The 13,232-nt window shown below is 38.1% G+C and overlaps 1 protein-coding gene across 2 annotated transcripts; it reads right to left on the bottom strand.

Annotated features, from left to right (window-relative positions):
• Positions 1-7,465: 7,465 nt before the first annotated feature.
• Positions 7,466-12,194, bottom strand: LOC111607639. 2 transcript variants are annotated; one of them, XM_023329791.1, is made up of 3 exons: positions 12,097-12,194; positions 9,837-11,362; positions 7,466-9,557 (listed from the first exon to the last, which is right to left on the bottom strand). In XM_023329791.1, the coding sequence occupies exons 2-3, from the start codon at positions 10,218-10,220 to the stop codon at positions 9,333-9,335; spliced, it is 609 nt and encodes a 202-aa protein (XP_023185559.1). In that variant the 5' UTR covers positions 10,221-11,362; positions 12,097-12,194; the 3' UTR covers positions 7,466-9,332. The 2 variants fall into 2 exon arrangements, 1 of the variants encoding a protein (XP_023185559.1); XR_002752379.1 differs by lacking the exon at positions 7,466-9,557 and having other exon boundaries at positions 9,766-11,362; positions 11,538-12,194.
• Positions 12,195-13,232: the final 1,038 nt, after the last annotated feature.

Genomic DNA, 13,232 nt, shown 5'->3' with positions numbered 1-13,232 from the left:
CAATTCCTGTTTGTTTTGTGTCTGAGTTTTGGAGACAATAAACATTTTTTTATTGCAACTTCATTCATGTTTTTAGAAATATTTTCAAAATTGATTTTGTACAGGAAATTTATTCCACTTTTAATTTTTAATGTGATCAAATTTGGTCAAATTGGGATGAAGAGTTAAATTATGATATTAACAATTTAAACAATTTAAGTTTTTATTCACATTTCCTTCCTTCCTAAAAATCACCTCAGTTTTTAAAGTGAAATTATTTTAATGTTTAAACGTTGCAACATCACAAAATCCCAATCTTTACACCAATATATTAATAACTTAATTTAAGATTAGAAATTCATCTCATTTGTAACATTTTCTGTTTTTCTTTCCTCAGTTAGTTTGTGACGATTCTTTTTTATTTCTTCTTTTTTCTGCTCAGTTTATGAGAACTTGATAGTAAGAAAAGAACTTTGAACATGAACGGTTCTGAACTGAACTGGTTCTGTTTCAGATCAATTAATTCGTTCTTGTTTTCTCCACAGTTCAGAGTTTCAGGATGAACTGAAGACAATCTGCTGCCGTTTCTCCTGGTTCTGGTTCTGGTTCTGGTTCTGGTCCTGGTCCTGGTTCTGGTTCTGGTTCTGGTCCTCTGTTTAGTCCAGTCGTCTGCAACCTTTACAATCTAGAGACATTTTATTTTATTTTATTTTCCAGTTTAATAAAACGGGTCCAGAGCCACAAAACCACATTTTAAATATTTACTTCATTTAATCTGTTTTAACTGTTAAAGACAAAATATTTTATTTTGACTTTTTCTACATTTTATTATATGTTTATATTTGAATTTAGTTTTTATTTTAATATCAAGAAAAATAAATGTAAATAAAATGAAGATTAATCAATTATTAAAATAATAATCAGCTAATTTGGTAATCGATTAATCAATAACTTCAGTTTTCACTCAAAAGTTAATTTGCTGGAAAAAAAAACATTCAGATGTAATTAAACCAAAACTGAACAAAAAAATCTATAATTTTACATTTAAGATGAAATAAAATCCTGTTTGTAAATATTTTTACTCAGAACTCATTAAGCTGCAGTTTTAGCTTCACCAGGTTCAAATTATGTAAAAAATAAAAATCTCTTGTTAATCACCAATTATTAATTGATAAAATAATCAATAGGTCAGTTCTCCACTCTATTGATAAAACCTAGAAATGATCAAGTGATCAATAAAGGAATTCTGTCATTAAATGTTTATTTTCTTATTTAAAAAAGAAACTGAATTATTTGTTTATTTGCATCTTTTATTTCTAATATTGTACAAAAAGGTTAAAATGAAAAATATTGAAAATGTGATTTTTATTTGTATCAGATTTAGTTACTGAAACATTTTAATGTCATTTTATTGTGAAAATTAAAAACTAAATGTCACTAAAAACAGAAAATGGTTCAAATCTTCTTTGTTTCTTGTTTAAAGTTGAGTTTGTGATGTTTAGTCCTAACGAGCTGCAGGCTGCAGAGCTCTGCTTTAACTAGTCTAACTAACCTTCATCACTGCTGAAGACTCTGGAAACTCTCCTGTTTGGAGAAAATGCGACTCTGCTCGGCTCGTCGGGCTTTAACTGTTCCCTCTGAGGTCGAGGCCCAGAGAAAGTCTTTGTGTGTAAAGATGAAGAAATAAAGCTTCAGCGTGTGAGAAGCCGAGTCCTGCTGGCGGATTTAGCGGCCAACAGACGAAGGTCCGCCGGAGCTGAACGAGAGTCGCTGAAGAGAATCTGGAAAGTCTTTGGTCTGAAGATGAAGATGAAGAGAATGTGAAGCAGTGAAGCTCCAAGCAGCCAGCAGTCCTCTGATCAAATCATCAGCACTTTTCCTCGCCTCATTTCTTCCCTCGGCTGGTTTTTCACCAAAATTTTACAAAGTGTCAAAATGTGGTGATTTTTTTATGACAAATTTACGCGGAAATCATAACTTTTTGTATTGAGCAGTAGCTCAGAGGAATAAGAAGTGGACTGGGAGTCCACAGGTTGCAGGTTCGAGTCCTGAACTCGACCAATTTTACTTTAATTTTTCCTTTATTTGAGTCAAAACACAACAAGATCCCTGCTGGACTCGAACCAACAACCTTTAGATAAGCAGCCTGTATTCCTGCTCTCTCCGCCACTCGCTCATCTACACTAAAATACTTTTTTTTTAAAACTTGTCTTCTGTTTTCTGAGGATTTCGGTGAAAAAGGGGCGTTGCCAGCGACGACTGAAGGCGTGGCTTCAGAATCGTCTCTAATCCAGGAAAAAAGGTCAGAGTTCAGGTCCAGAAGCCACAGGTCCAAGCTGAGCTGATGAATCAACATGTTCAGAACAACAACGGAGGAGATCTGGAACAATTTACTCCACATTTCACTTCATCTGCAGAAACACTTTTTCTTCTTCACTCGGAAACTTGGGACTTTTTATTCGTCCTCACATGTTGGGAACTTTTAAGGTCATTGAAACTAGAAGGAAAATATTGATTTTCCATCCAGTGTTCAGTTTGAAATCTGTAAAAACACAAAATATTTCCAGGATTTTAGTCCAGTTTCTGTTGCAAATGAAGGAGAAAAGTTCAACTTTTATTTCTCTGCAAATTCATGAAATACAAAAATTAAAATTTACTTTTGAAATTTAGTCTCACCTGGTTGGAAATAGAGGAAAATAAAATAAAATAAGGTTTAGTTAAAACACAACCAACCCTAATTACATTTTTAATTTTTATATTAAAAAAACATTTGAAAATATAAAAAATAAAATAAAAAGTTTGGAAATTCAGAAGCGTTTAGAAGCAGTTGTCTTAATTCCTGAATGAAATTATGACTAATTAAATAAGAGGAATGCAGATTGTTTTTCATATTTAGTTTTTATTTGGATGTGAATAAATATCTGCTGGTGGCGCAGCGGCATAAAAACACATGAAGAAGAACCAGAACAAACACGTTACATTCAGAAAGAAACTAAACGTCACATGATCCAAAGAGCTGCAGCTCGGACCGCGCCGCCGCTTTGTGCTTCCTCCGCCACCATCGACCCGACTACCGGCCGGTTCTGACCAGACTACTGGCCGGTTCTGACCCGATTCTGGAATGATCCTCCTTTTTTTAAAGTTTGGATTTGGGAGAAAAAACAACTAAAACATGATTGTTTCAAACTTTAAGCACAAAAACAGAACCGGACTCTTCAAGTATGAGTCAGAAACAATCTGCATCGGAAAGACACTCACACACACACACACACACACACACACAGAGACACACACACCTACACACACACACAGAGACACACACACACCTACACACACAGAGACACACACACACAGAGATACACACACACACACACACCTCAAACGTGGCATCAGCAGGGAGAAAATTCAGGTTTCACCCAAATCTTGGACCAGAACTTCACCCAGCAGGTCTTACTGGTTCTGGTGAAGGTCGTTGCCGTGGTAACCCTTCCTGCCACCTGAATATTGGTCCCTTCTGACTGCGGCCCGGTCAGAACCGGTCCATTCAGTCTGGCAGTGTCTCTTCTGATATGTACAAACGGCTTCGTGTTCAAACAGAAGAGAGAAATAAGAGAGGAAATAAAGTTTTACAGGAAAACAGTTTAACAGCTGAACATATTTACACGTCTTATATACAGAACACACCACCGGGTCAGGGTCACACCATCAACGCCTACTCCACTTCCTGTTTCCAGAATAATTGATTGATTCATGGTTGGACGCAGAGGAGGAAATAAAAACCGATTATTTTACTGGGAGAACAGATAACAAACATGATGAGGAGCTTTTATTCTGAAGGAGCCTTCAGGAAGTCACAGCAGGCCGTCCAGGTTCTTCTGAATAAATTGGTGTTTCATATAAACTCAGCAAACATTTTGAATTTGACAGAAGTTGACTTGTAATTGAGTTTCCAATTCAGGAAGTGGCTAAAAAGCCTCCTATTGTTTCTACACCTTGAGCATCTTTAGTTTGTTAAAGTTTGAAAGATAAAATATTTAAACTCTTAAAATGTGGTCAAGATTATTCTACACCAATAGCAGAATACTTGAAGTTTGTGATTAGTGAGACTTTGACCATAAATCCAGGTAAAATCCAGGAGTTGGTAAACAACCTCTCACTGCCTGATGATCATCTTTCTGCATGGAGTCGAGCCACTAGTTACCTCTCTGGTTTTTACCTCTTTATTATAGTTTGTAGTTTATGTTTCTAGTATCTTTCTCCAGTTCACCTCTTGTGGTTTCTGGGCCTCCATGGTTTCAGGAGCCTTGTTGGTCCCAGATTCTCCTCCACTCCTCTGTTGTCGGCTGCAGCTCTGCTGTCCTCACATTCATCTGACGGATTTTTCTCCAGCAGCATTTGGATCTCAAACTCTCCACTTCCTGAAGAAGCTTCTCTGTAAAATAACTCCTTACTGATTTCTACATTTAGTAGAAATATAGAATCATCTGCAAGGATGAAGCTCAACCACACCTTGAACCAGGGAGCTTCTCCGTGACCTCAGTGACCTCTGACACAGTTTAAACCACTCTTTTTCCTATATGGAGGACGTGGTGACTGTGGTCCAGATGATTGTGGTCCAGTTACATCAAAAGCCCTGAAATCAACCTGGACTGAAGTTTTATGAATCAAAAGACTAAAAACTTGGTTTTAAATATTCTTTCCTTAGTGTAAAATAATCTGCACCTAGTTTGAAATCTAAGAATTGTAGTTTTTGAAGTAGATCCCATTAAAGACGCTCAAGGTCGTGACCTTTAGTCATTTCCTGTATTAAAAGCTGCAGTCGGGGCATCAAACATCAACATCATTCTGACTGTTTCCAGGATAATTTAACTTTTCATAAATATTTTCCTACCTTCAGACCGGAAGCTCAGCATCTTAGCGTCTAAACCAGAGTTGTAGAGCTTTGATTCAGCTCTGTTGGAGCTGAAGCTCCAGTTTAGGAGCCACAGCTGCTGCTGGAGCCTGTTAGCATCGTTAGCATCGCTAGCTCCGCTCAGAGTCTCTGCGGGCTGTTTTCATCTCTGTGGAGCTGCTTCTAGTTCACACTGACAGATAAAACATTGATTTCATGTTAAAGTAGAAAGAAGATTTAAGAAATAAAACAGCAGAAACACGAAGAAAGCAACAAGGGCTTCATTAGCCGATCAGGAGCGGGAAACTAGCTAACTGCTAACTTAGCCTTCTGCCCCCTAGTGGACTCACTGTGTAACTACAACAACCAGAGTAAAGCTAGAGAGCTGATATGTGAAAAGCACTTCCTTTGGGTTCTTTCAAAGTAAAACACAAGGAACTAAATTCTCCTGTAAGTACATTTTAGCTTGTTAGTTTATTATATTATCAGAAAACATAAGTGTGTAATTTTCTTAGGATATGATTTAAATTATATAACTGGGCTCTGAAGCACAATTATTGTAATTATTTTGTTTTCAAGAAAAAATAAACATTTCATAAATATTCTTCTGACAAAACCGGAAACGCAGAGAATGTATGTAAATAAAACATCTATTTATTAAATTAGGTGTCAGTCCTTTAGACAGACCATAATAATATTAATATTTATAATGAGAAAGATATAAACGTGATCAACTTAACAGAAATCAGAAACCAGCTGCAGCTCTACAAACTCACCTCTAGATTCAGAGCGGGGAATTTCCCCCCTCTGGTGGCCATAGTGGGAACTACAGTCCTGATAATGCTGCATTATTTACATTTAATATCCACTTAATGTGGAGTTTAGAGAAAAACTAACAGTCTTCCTGAGTCATATTGACAGTTTACTGACTCAAATATTATCCTGACATTTTTCAATTCACTGTTTGGAGTTAAATATATAATAAAAACAGTTTTAAATCATAAAATAAAGCTGCTGTGTTAAACTCTTACAGGACAATTTTTCTGATTACTGAATAAAATTCTGCAGTGACTTTTATTTAACGACAGTAATGTAAGCTGACTTGATCTGACTTTATAACATTTAAAATTATAATAAAGATAAAGATCCGGTTGAACAATTTACATGAAGAATGTCTGTAGTTATGATAGTTCACCACCAGAGGGCAGTAAGAACTCAATCAACCATCATAAAACTGATAAACTTTAAACATTTCACTAAATAGTTTCTAATGACAACAGCTATATTAACTTAATCCTGTGAATAATAATCTATGTATTTCATACTTGCATGTTATTAGAGATGGAGATTAATTATTAAAATAAATTAGACACAAAGTGAAAAACAACTACTTAGAAAGTAACAATTTCTATTACTCTAGATGAAAATGTAGCTGAAAAAAATAACATTTTATTCTGTAAAACTCCTAGAAATATTAACTGAGGGTAATTTTGAGAATCAAAGTCTCAAAAAGCTACAAATATTAAGAAAAACATATTTATTAGTGATAAGTTTCAACCAGCTGAGATCAGAGCATCAAGCTGGATAAAACCACCTAAAGGACAATTAATAAAATTAAAAAGTCAAAAAAGATTTTAAAAAATATCTGATCAATATAGTAAACAGATTATTTAAGTTTTATTTATATTTTTTGGAAGAGAATCGCTCTCTACCGCCCTCTTGTGGTCACACTCTGTAACTACATACTAAAATCCTTTATACAAGTTTAATAATAAATTAATGAGTGATTATTAATTTCCTTTGTCCTTTATACTAGTTTAATAATAAATTAATGAGTGATTATTAATTTCCTTTGTCCTTTATACTAGTTTAATAATAAATTAATGAGTGATTATTAATTTCCTTTGTCCTTTATACCAGTTTAATAATAAATTAATGAGTGATGATCAGTGAACTGAAGGACAGTCGCTGCTGTTCAGCATCAGAGTTTAAATCTGCAGCTGCTGATAATCAGTTTTTGTGTAAAACAAGCTGCTGCTGGAGCCTGTTAGCATCGTTAGCATCGCTAGCTCCGCTCAGAGTCTCTGCGGGCTGTTTTCATCTCTGTGGAGCTGCTTCTAGTTCACACTGACAGATAAAACATTGATTTCATGTTAAAGTAGAAAGAAGATTTAAGAAATAAAACAGCAGAAACACGAAGAAAGCAACAAGGGCTTCATTAGCCGATCAGGAGCGGGAAACTAGCTAACTGCTAACTTAGCCTTCTGCCCCCTAGTGGACTCGGTGTGTAACTACAACAACCAGAGTAAAGCCAGAGAGCTGATATGTGAAAAGCACTTCCTGTGGATTCTTTCAAAGTAAAACACAAGGAACTAAATTCTCCTGTAAATACATTTTAGCTCGTTAGTTTATTATATTATCAGAAAGCATAAGTGTGTAATTTTATTAGGATGTTTTATAAATTATATAATTGGGCTCTGAAGCCAAATTATCGTAATTATACTGTTTTCTAGAAAAAAAAAAATATTTCATTAATATTCTTCTGACTAAACCGGAAACGCAGAGAATGTACGTAAATAAAACATCTATATATTAAATCATCTGTCAGTCCATTAGACAGACCATAATAACATTAATATTTATAATAAGAAAGATATAAACGTGATCAACTTAACAGAAATCAGAAACCAGCTGCAGCTCTACAAACTCACCTCTATATTCAGAGCGGGGAATTTCCGCCCTCTGGTGGCCATAGTGGGAACTACAGTCCTGATAATGCTGCATTATTTACATTTAAAATCCAATTAATGTGGAGTTTAGAGAAAAACTAACAGTCTTCCTGAGTCATATTGACAGTTTACTGACTCATATATTATTCTGACATATTTTAATTCACTGTTTGGAGTTATATATATAATTAAAACAGTTTTAAATCATAAAATAAAGCTGCTGTGTTAAACTCTTAAAGATCGTTTTTCTGGTCAGACTGAATAAAATCCTGCAGTGACTCTTATTTAACGACAGTAATGGAAGCTGACTTGATCTGACTTTATAACATTTTAAATTAAAACAAAGATAAAGATCCGGTTGAACAATTTCCATTGATGCTGTAAATAATGAATAAATCCAGAAAGACGGCAGGGTGACCGATGGAGAAAGTCCTGATATGTGATGAAAATCGACTGTTTCATCTCATGTAGATCTGAACATATAAACTTATATCCAAGCATCATCATAGGTGGAGTCGTTGGTCCCGTCCGTATTAGCGCTGAATTTTCCTGCTGCCCTGAACACATCTTCAGTAAAACCAGCCTCACTGAGGCCAATAGACCAGCGCTACGTTGCAGGAAAACTCTGAAGCTTCTTGGCTGGTTTTGGCCTCTAAACTGAGACGCTCTCATATGAAGTGAAATGTTGCACATTATAGGTGCTGGAGATGACCTTTAACCCCTCGCCGTCCCAGGTTTTAGGTAGTGTGGAGGTGAAGAGCCAGACTCCTGATCTGCTGTGAGTGACGTGACGCTCGGTGGAAGTCCTGCATCCTGTTCCATCTTCATGTTGGAGACGTGAGGCTTTGCTTCTCCTGTCTGGGATTTGATGGGAAACGAGTCACAAGATTCAGATGATTTCACAGTCGTCACTTTGACGATGCAAACTCTGGTTCCTCTCAGTGTTTGGTCTGTCAGAACGCTGCTCAGGTTCCTCCTCAAGGTTTTCCTGCTTTTCTTTAAAGTTGTACGACTTTAAATCCACACAAATAAACCAAAGAAAGTCGGTTATTATCTCATCTTCTAATGCAAATTTTCATCCGTCAACAAAAGCTGGAAAACAAAACTGTTCTCCTGGAACAACAGCTGTTCAAACTGATCCATCACATCTGTGAGCAACATGGAGTTTATCTCTGTTTCATTTCAACTTTGACCTTTTGTTCCTTCCTGTTGCATCAGAAACTTCCTGTCCTTAAAGTGAATCAGACGGTTTGAGTGAAAGCAGGTTTCAGGTGGACTGAAGTCGTCTTCACTTCATCAACTTTCTGCTTCACAACAAAACCTTTCAAAGCCAAACACACATCCAAGCAGCTGAGTCACAAATGATCCAAGTTCAAATCTTGTGTTTCTTTTCTCTGGAGGATCTGCTCAGGACGTCTGGATCTGTTCTGAAGTGGATTTAATGCTACAGATCCGGAGGAAGTTTTAGTGTTTGGCTCTGAATCTATAGAGCTGCTATCATGTCTCATTTTAGCTCAAGTTTTTCCACCACAACAGAATAAAATCACATTTTGCCCCATTAACATGCTCTTTAAAGCTTTTTAAATGAAACTAGTACTTCATATTTCTGCTGAATTCAACTCTTCTAACTTGAACTCAGAGTATTTTTCTCTCTTCTGTTCCTGCAGATCATCAAACAGATCAGATGAAAAATAAAACTGAAAATCTTCAACATCCTGATCGACGTCTGGAAACTATTTGAAATAGAAACGTAAAATGTTCTGAGGTCGGTGACCGCCTCGTCGTCGGCCTGTTGCTACGCCTGCACGTGAAACCAGCAGAAACGCTGTCGCCATGGAAACGCTACGGGGACAGCTCTGGTCCAAACATGGAGGAGGCAGCATCATGCTGAGGGGAAGCTGGTCCCAGTTGATGTGAGTCATTTTGATGCTTTTCAAGGTCATAGTGAAAGTAAAAAGCTTCAACATATAAAACATTATTTTATTAAGATAAATATAGCCTTCTCAAAAATAAAAACACTTTTTACTCTGAAGAATTTTAAAGAACTCATAAAATTATAATTAGTTTTATTATAATGAAACTATTTTGGATAAAAACCAAATTAAAAACTAAAACTTTTCATAATAATGACAAAAAAGAATCTGAATTTGTAATAAAATCTTTTTCTATCAAAATAAAAGCCAATAAAAAGAGAAAAGTGTTTAAAGCCATAAAGTAGAAAGATAAATAAAGCGTACTTCTTGAGGAGGAGTCGGTCCAGCGTTCCGTCTGAGGTCGTCTCCATGGCGACCTTCAGCGTCTCCTTGACCTCTTTGAGCCGAGGGTCTCCGGTCCGACGCCCCGTGGATTTCAGAGCCTGAAGGCAGAGACGGCGAGGCGGACGGCGTCTCCGTGTCCGTCCTCTGGAGACTCACGCTGGGACGTCCTCCTGTCCCTCTGCCATGGTGGAGAACAGCAGATCCTCCAGGACGGCAGGACGCCGCCTTCCTTCTCCTGCAGGAAACACAGAGAGGCGGCGGCATGATGCTGCCACCGCCGGGCCCCCGAGGGCCGCCGGTGTCTGGGTGCTGCAGCAGCAGCCGGAACGAGCTGCGGCGATGAAGGCCTGGAGGAGTCTTCATCACACCGGGAGGTTTCCATGACAACTGTCAGCAAATCTCAGTCTGTTTTCTGCTAATGTCAAAAAAACACAATTTCACTGTTGCAGTGTTTCCATGAAATAAGAAATGAAATTAAAACCACATGTGAATAATTTATCTCCAGAGAAAAGTCATTAATATTCATGGCAGACACGGATGGAAAGTTCAAACTCATAACTCAGCCATGGTGGCGCTAGCGCTCATCATCTATCAGCCAATCAGAGGAGACGTCAGCGTCTCGTTCAGGCCTTGGAGCGATAAGCCCCGCCTACTGTGGAGCGGCTACCTGTGCTGCGTTTTGGGAAATTGTATTTTGACAGAAGAGCGGTGGATTCAACATGTTGGAACGACTCTCAGCTTTTTCTCACCTGATGCTGTGAAGCTCTGGAGGAGCCAGAAAAAACTAAAACAAACCATCATCCTCCAAACACTTCCTGCCGTCTTCCTGGTTTCCGCCCAGCAGTAACATCCGGCTGTTGATCACGTGACTCGTGGTGTGAAAAAGTGTTTCGATTGGCTGAAAAACCTCCTCATCCTGCCGCTAAAACTTTTCATCCAAGCCCCTCAGTGGGTTTATTCCGTTACATTTCTCAGTTTTTATAGTTGATGGAAACGGAGCGACTGTGGAGGGACACAAACGATGAGGGCGGGCATCGAACCAGCAACCCACCGACTGCAGGATGAACTCCTGCTGCTCCTGTTCTGATTTCCTTCACATTTGAGTTTCATCCACCAGAACATGATTTAATCCTGTTCCTGTTATTCCATGTAACATTCTGGAATAAAACCAGGGATTTAATCCACACAATGTTCAGATTTTTCTCCTTCCATGTTTCCAGCTGGTGGCCTCAGAGAACAGAAGATGTTTTAAAATCAAAACTTTAAACCAGAATGAAAAACTAAAGCAGCATCAAGCTGCATTGTAGCTGAAAAACCCATTGAGCTTCAGTGAAGCGGCTGAGATGAATCGTTCTCACCTCCATGTCCAACTGGAAACTCCTGACAGCAAAAACTGCAGAAAGTTTTAATCCCGTCGCCACTGACAGGCTGAACCAGATTCTTTGCTTCTCATTCCTGCTGCAGCTGCAGAGTCTCTTGTTCTTTCTAGTTTCCTCCATATGAATCTAGGAGAGAAATGTTTCTAATTAGATGTGACCTCTGACCTGAAGAATCCTCTGCAGACGAAGCTCATCTGCACTTTTTTCTTCTTCTTCTATTTTTATGGAAGTTGGTAAAAAACTTAAAGTGTCGCCGACACGATAAAACCACTGACATGATTTACAAAGATGAACTATTGACCTTTCATTGTGTGGACACAAAAACCTCCATCTTGTGACCTGAAGGCCTCTGATTGGTGGCCTCTAGTGATGTCATCAGAGGCTGCTTGTTGCTCTGCAGGAGACAAAGTGTCTAAAGAGATTCTCCAGAAAGATCCGGCTGCTGCTGCAAAGAATCAGATCAACTGGGAATAAAGTTGGAATTTCAGTTTTCAGCTTTTCTTCAGCAGCTGAACCAGAATCTGCAGTTTCATCCTGGAAACCAGTTTTTCCTGGTTCTGCTCAATTCTTCCTCTAAAACCAGATGTGAGTCTCTGAGGTCAGAGGTTTCTGACATCAGGAGGAAGAGCAGCAGAACCAGTAAAGATACTGGAACCAGTTCAGCTCAGCAACTGGAAACTGCAGCTTTAAGAGAGTTTGTAGAAATCTGCTGTCAGAGTTTGTTGGTTCTGATCAGCAGGAAACCAGAACCCGACCAGAACCACAGCTCCATGAAGCCAGCAGCTTGGTTCTGAAGGAGAACCGGGCCGAGTTCTGGTTCTGGTTCCTCCACAGAGAGAAAACAAGAAGTGAAAACTCACCTGATCCAGACTCTGCTCTGCTGCTGCATGGAGTCGGAACCGGTTCTGATCCAAGCCTGACTAGAGCTGAGGCTCCGCCCCCGGACTCTCCCGAGGCTCCGCCCCCGGACTCTCCCGAGGCTCCGCCCCCTTCCAGGTGACATTAAACTCCTTTCCTTCCATGTTTCCTCTCTTTGTTTCCATGGTGATCTGAGCTGTGAAACTCTGAGGTCAGATTTGAACTTTTTCAGGTTTTTCTCAGTTTTCTGCTCATTTCCAGCCAACATTTTATTGCAGGAAATCATTTCAGGAAGGAACCAGAAGATTCAGGAGTCTGGGAGATGAGACTGTAACCGACCTGAACACTGAGGCCCCAGAGCGCCCCCTGCAGGATCTGCTGCACCATTAACCAGACAGAAATGACAGTTTTATACAAGTTATTATTCTAATTCAATAGTTGATTTAATTAATCGAGTTTTCATTATAGAAATGGTTCTCATCTGTTTTTAAAAATCATCTTCAGTCTGAATCCTGCAAAAATAAACTGCTGGCTAAATTAGTAGCTTAAAGCTGAAATCAACTTGAGATGTTTCTGCTTTTACTAATTTAAGCTTTTAAACTAAACGTGAAAACTTAAAAAACTTAAAAAAGCAAAATGGCATGAAGGATTAAAATTAATGTTCATTTATTATATGTGTACACAGTCAGCTGCATAGAAAATACACAAAGATCTTTAAAAAACTTTATTTGGTCATTAAACATCCAGCAACCCACATTACATTAGAAGAAATATGAAAATCAATCATGAACCAATCAGCACATTATCCCAGTGATTCTCTGAGGTTTGAATAAACCAGTAAAATCCCAGTAAAGAGCCTGATGTGACACATCGAGTCCTAAAGTTCTCTAGAAAACTCAAAACATGAAATATGGAGTTAAAAAAGTAAAAACCAAAACAAACTGAGAATCAATGATGATGCAAAACTTCAAGATTTAGTTTTTAGAATCAACATAAAAATATATAAAATCTTTTTTTCCAGGTTCCAGATGTTCCTGAAAACTGATCTAAGATCAGAGTTTCTGTGGGACATCCAGTTCTAAACTGGTTCAACTGGTTTCTGTGATGGAAGCTGAAGTTTCTCTGCAGTTTCCAGTAA

The sequence above is a fragment of the Xiphophorus maculatus genome, chromosome 24, assembly GCF_002775205.1.
Source record: "Xiphophorus maculatus strain JP 163 A chromosome 24, X_maculatus-5.0-male, whole genome shotgun sequence".
In the NCBI taxonomy this organism is placed as follows: domain Eukaryota; kingdom Metazoa; phylum Chordata; class Actinopteri; order Cyprinodontiformes; family Poeciliidae; genus Xiphophorus; species Xiphophorus maculatus.
The sequence above is the reverse complement of the archived record's forward strand: the minus strand, read 5'-3'. Positions and strand labels throughout refer to the sequence as shown.

Coding starts and splice junctions, on each gene's coding strand:
- LOC111607639 (XM_023329791.1), bottom strand. CDS start 10,220: ATGAAGACTCCTCCAGGCCTTCATCGCCGCAGCTCGTTCCGGCTGCTG. Junction 9,558..9,836: donor GACCGACTCCTCCTCAAGAA/GTACGCTTTATT, acceptor TATATGTTGAAG/CTTTTTACTTTCACTATGAC.